The 15,192-nt window shown below is 38.3% G+C and overlaps 2 protein-coding genes across 6 annotated transcripts in view; both read right to left on the bottom strand.

Annotated features, from left to right (window-relative positions):
* LOC108699426 (SLAM family member 5) overlaps positions 1-15,192 on the bottom strand; it is a 119,480-nt gene that overhangs the window by 84,880 nt on the left and 19,408 nt on the right. The window lies entirely within an intron of this gene.
* The window catches only part of LOC121397217, a 28,542-nt gene that overhangs the window by 5,908 nt on the left and 7,442 nt on the right, over positions 1-15,192 (bottom strand). For 4 of the 5 annotated variants that reach the window (XM_041573619.1, XM_041573618.1, XM_041573620.1 and 1 more), the window contains exons 3-4: positions 2,474-2,614; positions 556-600 (exon numbers count right to left, since the gene is read on the bottom strand). In XM_041573619.1, the coding sequence (XP_041429553.1) occupies positions 556-600; positions 2,474-2,614 (186 nt within the window). Of the gene's footprint in view, positions 1-555; positions 601-2,473; positions 2,795-3,798; positions 4,015-15,192 lie in introns of those variants that run through there. The other variant, XM_041573621.1, reaches the window with a different exon arrangement.

The following is a 15,192-nucleotide window of genomic DNA, read 5'->3' as shown; positions in this document are numbered from 1 at the left end:
AGGCAGACTGTGAGCTCTCTTTTCGTTTAGCAATATGCTATTTTAGCATTTCCAACCCGTTTCACTCCATTCTGAAACCAACCGTAAGCTGCTCTCCTGTACTGCTTTATGGCAGAGAAACTACTGTATATTCTTTCTTTCCTCCTTAATTCTATGGGCATGTATGGATCTGCTGTTACTTAGCATAAGGATTCTTGATGTATATCCATTGTTTAACTCCACATAAGGACTTTACTGTACAGCCATTTCTAGATACCAAATACAAGCTATGAACCTTCAGGCTTAGCTACAAGTAAAGTGTAAAAGTACAACTGTCATGGGGTTACTGGACATCTTGTCTGGTAAATTCAGGGAAGTATTCGACAGGTCTACTTTTCTTATACATAAAATAAATCCAACCACCCAATCACAACCTGCACCAGAATCTCATATGATAACAGTTACATTTTAGACACTCTGATTGGCATGTAAACAACTCTTGTAATCACTTTGAGGTGTGCTACAAACTGTACTGTAAGTACTTTACTGTGTAAAAAATATTAAGAAAGAACTCACTGGACTCTTTGTGTCTGACAATAGGATTCTTTTCTGGGAAATTACCTGTAAAATAAAACAACAATCACACATAGTTACATAATTCATTTGGATTGAAAACATAATAGTCTATCAATTTCAACCCCTCCAAATGATTCCCAGTATAAACATAATATTATAGGTATCACTTATATATATTACAGGTAATTCTGAGGGCTAATGTACCCCCTACTGTAAATGATAAGGATATTAGAAGGCATCGAGGGGTTCTGTGACCATATAAAGGCACAAGGCTGCAGGCTGAGTTATACAGGGAACTCTGAGTATCACTCATGTATTATAAGGAATAATGTACCCCCCTACTGTAAATAATAAGGATATTAGAAGTCACTGAGGGGTTGTTCTGTGACCATATAAAGGCATAAGGCTGCAGGCTGAGTTATACAGGGAACTCTGAGTATCACTCATGTATTATAAGGGATAATGTACCCCCTACTGTAAATAATAAGGATATTAGAAGTCACTGAGGGGTTGTTCTGTGACCATATAAAGGCACAAGGCTGCAGGCTGAGTTATACAGGGAACTCTGAGTATCACTCATGTATTATAAGGGATAATGTACCCCTACTGTAAATGATAAGGATATTAGAAGTCACTGAGGGGTTATTCTGTGACCATATAAAGGCACAAGGCTGCAGGCTGAGTTATACAGGGAACTCTGAGTATCACTCATGTATTATAAGGGATAATGTACCCCCTACTGTAAATGATAAGGATATTAGAAGTCACTGAGGGGTTGTTCTGTGACCATATAAAGGCACAAGGCTGCAGGCTGAGTTATACAGGGAACTCTGAGTATCACTCATGTATTATAAGGGATAATGTACCCCCTACTGTAAATGATAAGGATATTAGAAGTCACTGAGGGGTTGTTCTGTGACCATATAAAGGCACAAGGCTGCAGGCTGAGTTATACAGGGAACTCTGAGTATCACTCATGTATTATAAGGGATAATGTACCCCCTACTGTAAATGATAAGGATTTTAGAAGTCACTGAGGGGTTGTTCTGTGACCATATAAAGGCACAAGGCTGCAGGCTGAGTTATACAGGGAACTCTGAGTATCACTCATGTATTATAAGGGATAATGTACCTCCTACTGTAAATGATAAGGATATTAGAAGTCACTGAGGGGTTGTTCTGTGACCATATAAAGGCACAAGGCTGCAGGCTGAGTTATACAGGGAACTCTGAGTATCACTCATGTATTATAAGGGATAATGTACCCCCTACTGTAAATGATAAGGATATTAGAAGTCACTGAGAGGTTGTTCTGTGACCATATAAAGGCACAAGGCTGCAGGCTGAGTTATACAGGGAACTCTGAGTATCACTCATGTATTATAAGGGATAATGTTCCCCCTACTGTAAATGATAAGGATATTAGAAGTCACTGAGGGGTTCTGTGAACATATAAAGGCACAAGGCTGCAGGCTGAGTTATACAGGGAACTCTGAGGTTCACATGACCAGGGGCAGCTGGGAAATTGACAATATGTCTAGCCCATGTCAGATTTCAAAATTGAATATAAAAAAATCTGTTTGCTCTTTTGAGTGCAGATTTCTGCTGGAGCAGCACTATTAACTAATTCTTTTTGAAAAAATGTTTTTTTTCCCATGACAGTATACCTTACATAACTCAAAAACCACAAATAATAGAAAATGATAACTAATTGCAAACTGTCTCCGAATATCTCTCTCTACATCATAATAACAGTTAGCTCAAAGGTGAACAGCCCATTTAAAAATAATGGACAAGTTACATTCATTTTTGCATTTTGTTTATCAGACTTGAATGAATTAATGAGCCGTTATGGGTAAATGCAGATTTATAATGTGTTACTGATCAGTATATAGGTTAATAAGAGAGTGAGATTTACTGGAGATCAGGAGAAAATATTTCTGGATACAGTCAGTCCATACTTCTGGCCATTCAAAGTAGTTTTGTCTGTCCTTCATGGTGACATTAGTGATGATTAAAGATCCATTCTCTGTGCTGCTCAGTCTCCCTCTGAATTGATCTTCTATGTCCCATATCTTCCCTCCAGCTTCTGTTTTAGCAATCTCCAAAAACGTGAACCCGTTATCATATTGCCAATAAAAAGTTCCATTCTTCAGTTTGTTCACTGGCAAAATCACGTCTCCACCTTCTCTGACACTTATATGTATTTCACTGTGGCACAGATCCTCCCAAAATATCACTATCAAGAAATACAGAAACAGGTCTTAGTGGGATAAATATTCTCCATCAGCCCAATCCCCACGTTAATGATTAAGGCTAATAATCCAGTAGAAAATACAGGCAAACTATACAAGGACTCCCAGATGATGAAAGTTAGATATTTGGCACTGTCAATGGAATGGTGTATGAAGAACTATTCCAAATTACTTTTTGATTATACCGTATGTCCTTAGATGTGAAAGAATCAAGTAGTCACTGCAGCACACTGGAAACTGGCAATTTTCGGACACCGAGGCTTGATAAAGGACCCAGGAGGGTCCGAAATGTTGCCTGTTTGATTTGTCTACTATGAGCCAATAGATCACTTTTTTGAACAAATTGCATACCTCCCAACATTTTGGAAGTAAAAAGAGGGACAAAAATTTTTTTCCGCATGTAGCGCAGCAATTTTTTGACCACACCCCTTTCTGTGGCCACACCCCCTAATTACCATGTTTGTTTTACAAAATTTGGCAGGTTATCAAAGTTTGAAAATATTTCTCCTTATCTAAACTGTGTTTTTGTGTCTCAAAATTGTTACAAAGTATCTTATTTGCACCTGTTAGCTGTTCTGGGCTCTCTGCTAAAAGCCAATTAAGTGAGAAACTTTGTTTCTTTTTCTGGCTGTTCAGTGCAGAGAAAAGAGGGACTTTCCAGTACAAATGAGGGACTGCGGGTTGAGCTGTCAAAAGAGGGACTGTCCCTCCGAAAAAGGGACAGTTGGGAGGTATGAAATTGGCAGTTTCCAGTGTGCTGCAGTGACTACGTTGCTTGGATCTAAATTTTGACCCTAGGCAGGTTTGGGTCGATACACTGCACTAGCACCTGGTACCTAACAGGAATTACAGTAAGTAGATCACTCTATCTTTGAGTGGAACTTAGATGTGAAAGAGGCAAGGATAGAAGCCAATTCAGGAATTAATAGTGAGATGTGTTTTAAACTGTAACTACCATAATGGGTAAGAGGACTAGGAAAATACTTACTGGAACCACTGGCCCAACTGAAGAACAGGTTCATTTCTGGGAAAATACCTGTAAGGCAAACCAACAATTATTTATAAATGTCTATACTTATATGCAGAAAATAATGTTACTCCTTCTGCGAAATATTAGAATATCAACAAGGTGTTCTGTGACCATATAAAGGCACAAGGCTGCAGGCTGAGTTATACAGGGAACTCTGAGTATCACTCATGTATTATAAGGGATAATGTACCCCCTACTGTAAATGATAAGGATATTAGAAGTCACTGAGGGGTTGTTCTGTGACCATATAAAGGCACAAGGCTGCAGGCTGAGTTATACAGGGAACTCTGAGTATCACTCATGTATTATAAGGGATAATGTACCCCCTACTGTAAATTATAAGGATATTAGAAGTCACTGAGGGGTTGTTCTGTGACCATATAAAGGCACAAGGCTACAGGCTGAATTATACAGGGAACTGAGTATCACTCATGTATTATAAGGGATAATGTACCCCCTACTGTAAATGATAAGGATATTAGAAGTCACTGAGGGGTTGTTCTGTGACTATATAAAGGCACAAGGCTACAGGCTGAGTTATACAGGGAACTGAGTATCACTCATGTATTATAAGGGATAATGTACCCCCTACTGTAAATGATAAGGATATTAGAAGTCACTGAGGGGTTCTGTGACCATATAAAGGCACAAGGCTGCAGGCTGAGTTATACAGGGAACTCTGAATATCACTCATGTATTATAATGGATAATGTACCCCCTACTGTAAATGATAAGGATATTAGAAGTCACTGAGGGGTTGTTCTGTGACCATATAAAGGCACAAGGCTGCAGGATGAGTTATACATGGAACTCTGAGTATCACTCATGTATTATAAGGGATAATGTACCCCCTACTGTAAATGATAAGGATTTTAGAAGTAACTGAGGGGTTATGTGACCATATAAAGGCATAAGGCTGCAGGCTGAGTTATACAGGGAATAGCCTGAGTTATCAGTTGGGGGATATCTCTATGTGAATCCATTCTGTAGACACTCACAAAATTCCTAGTGAAACTGCACTTTACCCTATTGACCCGGGAGACACCTGCTTCAGTCCTGGTTAAACCAACAACAACTTTGGGAGGCCTCTATCGATCCATCCTCCCTGCCTTCTCTCCTCATCACTGGAATTTCTATGTTCAGGTTTATTTTGATTCCCATCGATTGCCTCATATGGGTTATGCAACTTTACCTAAATATTTTTTTAAGTAAAATTACACAGCTGCATATAACATGGATATACACAAACAGCATTACACAAGTCTCTGTGGGACTTATACGTTGGCCCAGGACACAGAAATGACTTGGTAGTAGGGGTGGATACTGGGAACATGGTGCCCCAATCAGAGGAAACCACTAGGGAGAATACATGGGATATAAAGAAGGTGAATATCAGAAACTCACTTTCCCCAATGAACCTTAACTCTGTTTTTCATGACTGCATCTGTCCCAATTGTCTCGTCCCCAAACAATAATCAAAACCATTTTATCTAAAAAATGAAGGAACTCATCAATGAACATGTAGCACATGAACCCTGTACATATCATATACATAGAGAGCAAACTCACTCTCTGATTAAATAACAGGACTGTCATATTAAGAGCTTTACTCCACTTTTATTGGTCTACTTAAACACCCACCTTAGTAGACTCTATCTCAGAAAGCCTCTGCTGTAGGACGACCTGAATATTTATTGTTGCTTTAGTGTGGGCACATTTTGGCCATCCCGGGCACACAAACAAAATCACAAGCTTTCCAGGTGTTCCCAAATAGTTCTCCCTTATTCCAATCCAGAAATGATTCTCTATTAACTGTATTTGGCTCCTAAAGTATGTACTTGAGGAATGTGCTTCCATTTGTTTACCCTGGGCACCATCTCCAGTATCCTTATGATTCTTCCAAAGTTGCTCAACTTCACTTTAATTGATGTTGCCCATTTGACTATTAACCGACCAGTGTTGGGACAACACCCACTACCACTATGGCTACAAGGCAGGTTAGATGCACAGCCATTTGTACTCAACTGAGTACTGACTGCACTGAAATCCATTGCCTGCTATTCTACATAAAGAAACCTAGAACCTTCTACATACATTTTGCAAATTTAAAAATAATCTATAACTCCAAAAGCTTCACTGTTTCTTTATAACCATCTAGTACAAGAATATACAAATATAGTGCAATCAAAAAAACTTACATTTCAGCAGAATAAAGAGCAGGAGGCTCCGGTACAGAGGAATCATTTTCCTTCTCTTTCTTCTTTCTCTTTGTACAGAATTTATATGTTCAACTCCCCGCAGTCTCGCACCCAGATGGAGATCTTTACTAGTGCTCTGTGAATTGTGATTCCAAATTCACTGCCTTCTCCTTCAATTAATCCTCCAGCCTGTGTCCCTCCCACCTCTCCTAAATCCCTCCCATATCTAAGGAAACATTAACCAGTCACTGAACTGAGAAGAAGTGAGATATCCCATATAAAGCAGCAATAAATACATTACAAACACAAACACAGTCTCAGCAGCAACTTAAGTTCATATCTATAAAGGGGTTCAATCTCCCTCACAATTTTGGCATCATAATGTATATTTGGTAAAGATATTTCATATAATCTACAATATGAGCACATACACCTTTAATACATTGTCCTTGTTTCTTTTCCCTAGTCTAATATAAATGATGAGTTTTACTTTATAGTCATAGAGTATTTTATTCCTCCAGACAACTTGAGGCAAATCTCGTTGTTTCTAACCAATTGCTACATGTCCCGGGGAAGATGGCTTCAAGTATAATATTCAAGACTAATGGGATCTTAAGATCTACAGTAATAAGTATAGTATTTGTATATATAGCACACTGGGTTTCTTTTGGAGGGGTTGAACTTGATGGACATTGGTCTTTTTTCAATCCAAATTACCTATGTAACTAATCCCACTTACCACTGCTCACTTTATTTCTGTCTTTAATATAAAGACCCTTCTTTGGCTATTTATAAAATCCTTATTTGAAGTTAAATGTGTTTTGTGTGCAACCTATTTCATTGCATAACTGTTATTTTATCAACCACAATTACAAAAGTGTCGGGGGCACCCCAATTCCCCTATAGCTGATGTCCAAATGCAGAGCTGCAGAATGTGTTTGGACACATCCATGTCTCCCTGGCTCCCATGTAAAGTTCAGATACCATTGTGCATGTTTGTGTCAGGAACAACCTGGTTTCAAACCCAGGACCTGTTGTGCTCCTGGTACTGCTCCTCCTCTGGCTCAAACAGGAGGAGCAGAACCTGCCATGCATTAAATGCCAAGGACCTATGGAACTGGAGGCCTTTACTATAAACCCATTTTCTTGGTTTTGATATTTTAAAAGAGAAATCTGTTTGAAATGAATGTTAATTTAAAATTTAATTTAATTTTAATTATATTTTGTTGGTTTAATTTCAAAGTGAATCTGCCCAGCTTGATTTATATTTGGCTCAGTACTTATATAAAGAAGGGGAACCTTTCACATTCTATACATGAAGAATGGTCAAGAATAACCAAAATCATATAGTTACCCACCACAAACTATTTATGAACACACTATTTGTTCAAAATTATTTCTTTATATATCTGGGAATTTTTTTCGCAAAAGTTCTTAAAATCACAGTGGTGGTATATATATATATATATTGCAGTCATACAAAGGAAGTGCATCACTTCCTTAATCTTCTTAAAATGTCCTTTTTTCAACCAAAAAAAATGGCTTGTAAATTACAAAAAAGTTTCACTTCTCAAATCGAGTTTGGCAGTTTGAGAAAACATCATAAGAGATATATAAGTTTGCTATGATCTAATTTCATCACTAGAGGGAACTGTATTAAACCATAAGTCATTGTGTGAAGCTTCTGGTAGAATATCACCCATGATATCAGGCATGATGAGGATATCAATTAATAATAATACTAAATAGAGAAGAAACTGACAAACCCAAGTCCAGGGAACTGGAAAATAAGAAAAAATAATTCAAATTGAATCTGGCTCTTTTTATACAGTGGTCATCCAGGGACTACTCCAATCAGGGTCGGACTGGGGAGCCCAGGGCCCACCGGGACTGCAGTCCAGGGCCCCCCTACAGGCCCCCCTGTCCCCCTACTGTGCACGCCATGCGCCACCCCCTTGGTGCACATGCACACACGGCTCCCCCTTGGCGCGCATGCACACAAGGCGCCCCATCGTCACGCTGCGCATCACCAAAATCCTTTTTTTAAAAAAGCAAAAAACAAGCATCAGGAGAGGGGGTCTGGCCCAGCAGGGGCCCATGAGGGTCAGGGCCCACTGGGTTTTTTCTCGGTGTCCCGTCAGACCAGTCTGACACTTATTTTATAGAATGAGCATTTATTCCCTTTGGAGAAATATGATAATTGTGTCAAATGGGGACTATCTCCTTCCACTGGATCAACAAGAACATATAATAGGAATTATTCAGCATAAGGTTTTACTTGATGGACATGTCTCTCTGTTCAACCAAAACAGAGATTCAAATTAAGAGGCCCCGCCCATGAGTAGTTACAATTTAACCAGCCAATCCGTTGCTGATGTTCAAGTTTCTCTTGGATGATCAGATATAAAGTAATAATGAGTATCACTGAGGCCAAAGCCAGACGGATCATCTTCTGATGGGTATAATTTCCAAGTAGTGGTTTTGTAAAAAAGTGAATTGTTACATTTTAATGTTATATTTCATATAATGTAACTATCACAACAATAATTGTTTGCCTAATAAAAGAAAATATAATGATAAGCCACTTTGCAATATATAATAATTACAAATGTTGTAAGGTTTGTAAGTCTGTAAGTGACAGTGACAGGGCTCCCACCTTAAACTTACTTTCACCTCCGAGGTCCAGTCCAGTTCCAGCTCTTTATAGAATGCTGAAACATATTAAATATTGGTTTTCCATTTCCCAACAATGGCAGGGCCCACTATAGTTCTACTCAATGTATCCATGATGGCTGCACAGCATTGGATGCTCACTGCATGGATGCTCACTGCATGGATATAATAAAGCTTTCTGTATGTCCTTATGTTTAACTGGTATAATAAAAAGTTCTAGTAACCCATAGCAACCAAACAATGGGTTTTTTTTACTGGATACCTGTCTAAAATCAAATATTTGGGTACTAAGGGTTACTAGACCTGAGCAAATGTGTACAATGCTATCCTATAGTCCCTTACACACTACTCAGGGACACATTTAGGTTTTTTTTTTATCAAAGGTCAAGTGTTTCAGTTTTTTATAGGGATGCACCGATTCCACTATTTTGGATCTGGCCGAACCCCCAAATCCTTCGCAAAAGATTCGGCCGAATACCGAATCTGCATATGCAAATTAGGGGTGGTAAGGGGAAAACATTTTTTACTTCCTTGTTTGTGACAAAAAGTCACGCAATTTCCCTTCCTGCCCCTAATTTGCATATGCAAATTTGGTTCGCCGGATAGAAGGATTTGTCCGAATCTGAATCCTGCTGAAAAAGGCTGAATCCCGAAAGAATCCTGGATTTGGTGCATCCCTAGTTTTTTATACCTCTAATGAACTGGAATGAACTCCCAACTTGAATTGTTTCTTATTTAAGAATAAACTCGATTGGGATAAACCCAATTCTGTGAGTCTGAGTCCCGAAATCAGAAACCTCGAATGAATCAAGTTTTCTGCAGGAAAAAACTCGAATCGCTCAAATTTTTGGAGTTTTTGGGCAAAACCCTATATAAAAAACTTCAATAAAAAACATCATGCAGGTTTCAATAAATTCTATGCGTCCTCTGGAAATTAAAATGAAAGGCAGATGGGGAAACATGATGCACTTAAAATAACTCCAAAAAGATGAACAGAACATAAAAATGACTATGAGACTGATATATGTTACTTTATGGATATGAGATTATTTGAAAATTCAGGGACACGTCTACTAAATGCATGTAACATAGCTGAACTATATTGCCTCAGACAGACCAGTAATACAGGGCTATGGGCTGAGATCCTATTGCCCCAGTCTCACCAGTAATACAGGACTATGGGCTGAGATCCTATTGTCCCAGTCTCACCAGTAATACAGGACTATGGGCTGAGATCCTATTGCCCCAGTCTCACCAGTAATACAGGACTATGGGCTGAGATCCCATTGTCCCAGTCTCACCAGTAATACAGGACTATGGGCTGAGATCCTATTGCCCCAGTCTCACCAGTAATACAGGACTATGGGCTGAGATCCTATTGTCCCAGTCTCACCAGTAATACAGGACTATGGGCTGAGATTCTATTGCCCCAGTCTCACCAGTAATACAGGGCTATGGGCTGAGATCCTATTGTCCCAGTCTCACCAGTAATACAGTACTATGGGCTAAGATCCTATTGTCCCAGTCTCACCAGTGAAAACTCTATGGTAAAAAAAACGGAACTGATTCAGGAGAAAAGATTTTTCTCCTCGAATTGAATCTTGTCCTTGAATTTTCACATGATAAACCAGGAGACCAGTTTTTATGACTGAATTGAATCTGGGCAATTATGTCATATAAATATATCCCTCTTGTTTTGCTTTTAAAGTTGAGTTTATCACTTTCACTCAATGCCTGGGTATCATCTAAACCCAGTCCTGAGTAGAACCAACTTGCTAGTAACTCCCTCACTCCTAGAACTCTACAAAAGTTACATTTTTATGGACTCTCGCTGACTCCCATTTCACTTTCTAATTTGAATGAGTAAAAATCTTTAAAAAACTGCAAAAATTGCAAAGTTGCTCAGATCTTCTTGGATTAATGAGGCTCTCAGTAGGAGTCATCTAGTTGGTCATTGTTTTCAATGCCATGGATGGTTATATCACTACATCTGAATCTCTTTAATCAGTTCTAAGGCAATATTCAATCATTTGGCTCTAAATCTACAGGTTGAACCAGAAAAGCAGATAGGACTGGATCATTTTATATTTTGATTATATTTTCCCTCTATAAGGGACACTGATGACAGACCAATGAGAGAGAGGAAATAAGTAAAGTGCAGTACTGATCAATTCATTAATATCTGCAATCAAGAATTATTACTGGTACATCAAACTGGTATTTGTGGCTGTGAGTTCTTTTTAAATTCGATTTTCCTCTTTATACCTGAAAGAGAAATAAAATAAAGCCAAGTTATAAGATCTTTTAAGACTTAATCACTAGGGGATGCCAAAAAAGTCCTTACCTTCCAAAGATTGTTTAAACCTTTCCATAATCTGTAAATGAGACTTCCTTGTCTTTCAAGTTCTGGTTCTCCTCCAATGGTTCCCCTTGGTTCTTCTGGCTCCTCTCCTATTAACAGGGAAGATAAATAAATATGTTTATTGTGCAGTTCAGACACAGTAGTGCTTGGTTTTTATCAGTTTAGTTGAGGAGGTCCATCAGGTAGGGCTGCATTAACAGGCTGATTTGATGCTCCCCAGATGGGCATTTTAATAAATATCTAGCCAATCCTTGCATGATATCAGTAGGAAAGGCCATTGGTTTGGCCCCATAAATAGTCCAGTAGGTTGTCAACTCTGGAATGGCCAAACCATGCATGCAAATTCGCGCATGTGCACACTAAACAGGCGCTGCAACTACCGGGCCTGCCTAGGGCGCCTGCCCAGCGTGGCCCTGCACTGCTGTTTAATGCTTAATTTTGACCATATATAGTATGCTAACTGATGCGATATACTCAATAATAATGTATTTTTACCATATATAGTATTTCTTCCAATAAAATGTATACTCTTCTTGTATTCTGTGCGAAGGAAACATATATAACTCTTAGTTTGGAGAAAAGCTGTTTGAGTTTGGCCTGGACTTGGAAGTGCCTGGTTACGTTGGAATTACTGCTGAGCCATTGTATGGAGGGGTCCCACAGAGACTGCTAAGTATCAATAAATCTCCTGGTTTTACTTGTGTGTGTGTCAGTTTAATCACTACAGAATGATCAACAACCCTTCCCAATACACCTCTCTTTATATACATGTGTTTTAAAGTTTTATTTGCTATTAAATCCCTATAAAGATCACATAATAACCCTTAAGCTAAATGAATACTGACTTTCCTTATTCTATATAGGTGGCCAATCCATAGATATGGTTGAAGGAAGAGACCCTTTAATAAGAATACATTTTAACCTCTGTATTATCAGGTATATCTTACAGGGCAGCACTGTAGCATTAGACCCATGTACTGAGGCACAGAGATATGATTTGTGCCAACCACAGCCAAATACAACTAACAGCCCTGTACTACAATGGCAGGATCAAACCATACAATTCATATGCATGTCAGTGCCAATAAATTGTGGTGCAACGGTATGGCTAATTATAATAGGGGCTGTTTTATGGCTGCCTACAGCCTAGAGACATGTGAAGATTCCAAAGTATTAAGGATGTGTGCCTTAATGAGAAACTTTTAGAAATAATACATATGGGAACCCAAATAGAGATCTTATTCATGAAAAATTATAATACAAATAGCAGCTTTCCCACCTATCCCAACAAGTCTTCTGCTCACCTACAAAAACCAGAACTCGTTTTCTGTTGGTTCTTTTTATGCCTTATAAAGTAGACAATGTTTCACTGTGTCCTGTGCCTGACCTGAAGGCTGATCTAATTCTCCTACTAATCCTCTGTTCTGTGTCTGAAAACCTTACCCATCTTGCATCACTAACTGACCTCACACAGGGTACTCACCAGAAGGTCCAATGTATCAATGGTGGTCCAAGTCCTGAGAGCTACTCAGGACCCCAGATAATTGAAACCCTACACTGTCGTATCATCAATTGGATCACATTTCATAAATGTTAGAATTCTTCATGATTGCAGTTCTCAAAAATTGGACTTTGAGTTTGAGAAACACCATTGTTGGAGATGTATTAAGCAAATGAACTCGAGTGTGGAAATTTGGAAACTAAAAGCTGTGGGAGTTGTGCTAGACAAATTGTACATGATTTTTTCAGTTTTTCTACAAAAAAATATCTAAAATATTTAAAGCTAGTAGACTAATTGAAAATAATGAGCCGAATGTGCTGAATTTGACCTTTTTCACATTTTTAATCATGAAAAACTTCAGGATGCAAGATTTTAAATAAGTGACCATTTAAGTTTGGTGAGCTTTCAAGTTTTTTCTAATTTTAACAAAACTCAGAATGGCTGCAGAGGATTCAGTGCACCCACACCTATAAAGAGCTCCTAGAGCTTCGATTATCCAAAATAAAAAGACAAAAATTTTTCGTAGGGCACAATGTTTTATAGAGTAAAGACCACTATCTATTGAAACATTAAAAAACAGGTGGTCGCAGTGTGATGGACACTTAAAGCGTTTGGGAATACCCCTTAATCATTGTCTATTTGAAAAAAACTTGAATGCAGAACTGGCATTCTACCCAGTCTACCAACTTTAAAAAACAACACCTCAATTAAAAACATTGCTTACATTTCAATCCCATTCAGTTGTCCCATTATAAAAGCCCACTCGCAGAAAAGTCAGAACATTTTTTACCTGAAATCCTGCCTTCATTAGAAAACTCGTGAGGTTTTCTCAAAGATTTCTCGAGTGGAAAAGCACAAGCAATCTTAAATAGGCCCCTAAACATACTTGGTAAATAAGTTAACTGGTCAAACAATGGACCTAACCAAAACACCTTTCCTTGCATAACTGGTCATTTTTAAATCTTAAAGTAAAGCTATTGGTCTACCTGTCTGGATCTGCTGTCTGATAGACATCCATATTTACCTCCATATAACGACTGACTACTGTGTAGCTATTTCTAGATGGAGAGGGGCTAACCAAGAATGAGCTAGTAACCTTCATGATTAGCTACTAGTGCAGTAGAAGAGAACAACTGCCACGGGGCTACTGGATATCTTGACTGGTAATCTCTAACTAGAGAGTACAAAGTTTCTATGTAACGCCAACTACATCTATTAAAGTTCTTATTTCAGTTCCAATTCAGTATTATTGGTATAATCAACAAAGTTCCACACCAAATTAATAATAGGTTGTCAATACAGCACCCCAAAAAAATTATTTGGCTTTTGAAATGGTTGTTATTTCGAATGATAGACAGGTGGAACTTTGGAAAGTTTGTGAAGTTATACATTGATTCTATTATATTATCATCAACGCTGACTTTATAAAGTGGTTTGGACTCGGTTCCCGTCATTTCTGGAATAGGCTCCCTAGATGAACCCTTAGCCCAATTGGTAAACCAATACCTACAGCCACTTGTCTTACACCTTCCTAGCAATATCAGACTTGGCCTGAAGGTCTTAGATTACTACAACTACAATCTTTTCTTTTACAAGCAGCGACGCTTCTACTCACGCACAATTATTTTTTATACAGTAATAAATTTTAACTGCAGAAGAAAGGCACAAAATGGGAAAAAATGGTTCCACCTTCTTATAGCTTCTTTAACTGTTTCATTTTGGGGGGGCTCAATATCGATGACTTATTATGAATTTGGTGTAGGACAAAAGGGGATTTTGAAACTTTTAGTGATTATTCTAATAAAATAAATTGGGACTGAAATTCACACAGTTTATGAATTCAGCCTTTGTGAATTTTTTGAACCTTACATTAATCCAAAAAAATTATAAAAGTTGTTTCCAGTGTAAGCAGTAAGGCCACTTTGGGTTATTGTTGTGGGCTACTTCTTGCTATCCAACGCATTCGTTCTGTTCTATTAATACTATACCCATGGATTTTGTAACACAACACAGCCCTCAATTTAATACAAATGCTATTGAAATAAACTCAAGCATATTGAAAAGATATCCCGCCATACAACTAACAGCAGGGTTGGACTTAAAGGAATGTTGACCTGGAACTTAGTATTTGTACCTGGATAGAGAACTGGCTAAAAGATAGACTACAAAGAGTGGTGGTAAATGGAACATTTTCTAATTGGACCAGTGTTGTTAGTGGAGTACCGCAGGGCTCTGTACTAGGTCCTTTGCTTTTCAACTTGTTTATTAATGACCTGGAGGTGGCCATTGAAAGTACTGTTTCTATTTTTGCAGATGATACTAAATTGTGCAGAACTATAGGTTCCATGCAGGATGCTGCCACTTTGCACAGTGATTTGTCTAAATTGGGAAACTGGGCAGCAAACTGGAAAATGAGGTTCAATGTTGATAAATGCAGGTTATGCACTTTGGCAAAAATAATATAAATGCAAGTTACACACTAAATGGCAGTGTGTTGGGAGTTTCCTTAAATGAGAAGGATCTTGGGGTCTTTGTAGATAACACGTTGTCTAATTCTGGGCAGTGTCATTCTGTGGCCACTAAAGCAAATAAAGTTCTTGCATAAAAAAGGGCATTAA

This window comes from Xenopus laevis, chromosome 8L (genome assembly GCF_017654675.1).
Source record: "Xenopus laevis strain J_2021 chromosome 8L, Xenopus_laevis_v10.1, whole genome shotgun sequence".
Taxonomy (NCBI): domain Eukaryota; kingdom Metazoa; phylum Chordata; class Amphibia; order Anura; family Pipidae; genus Xenopus; species Xenopus laevis.
This window is presented reverse-complemented; position numbering and strand designations above follow the sequence as displayed.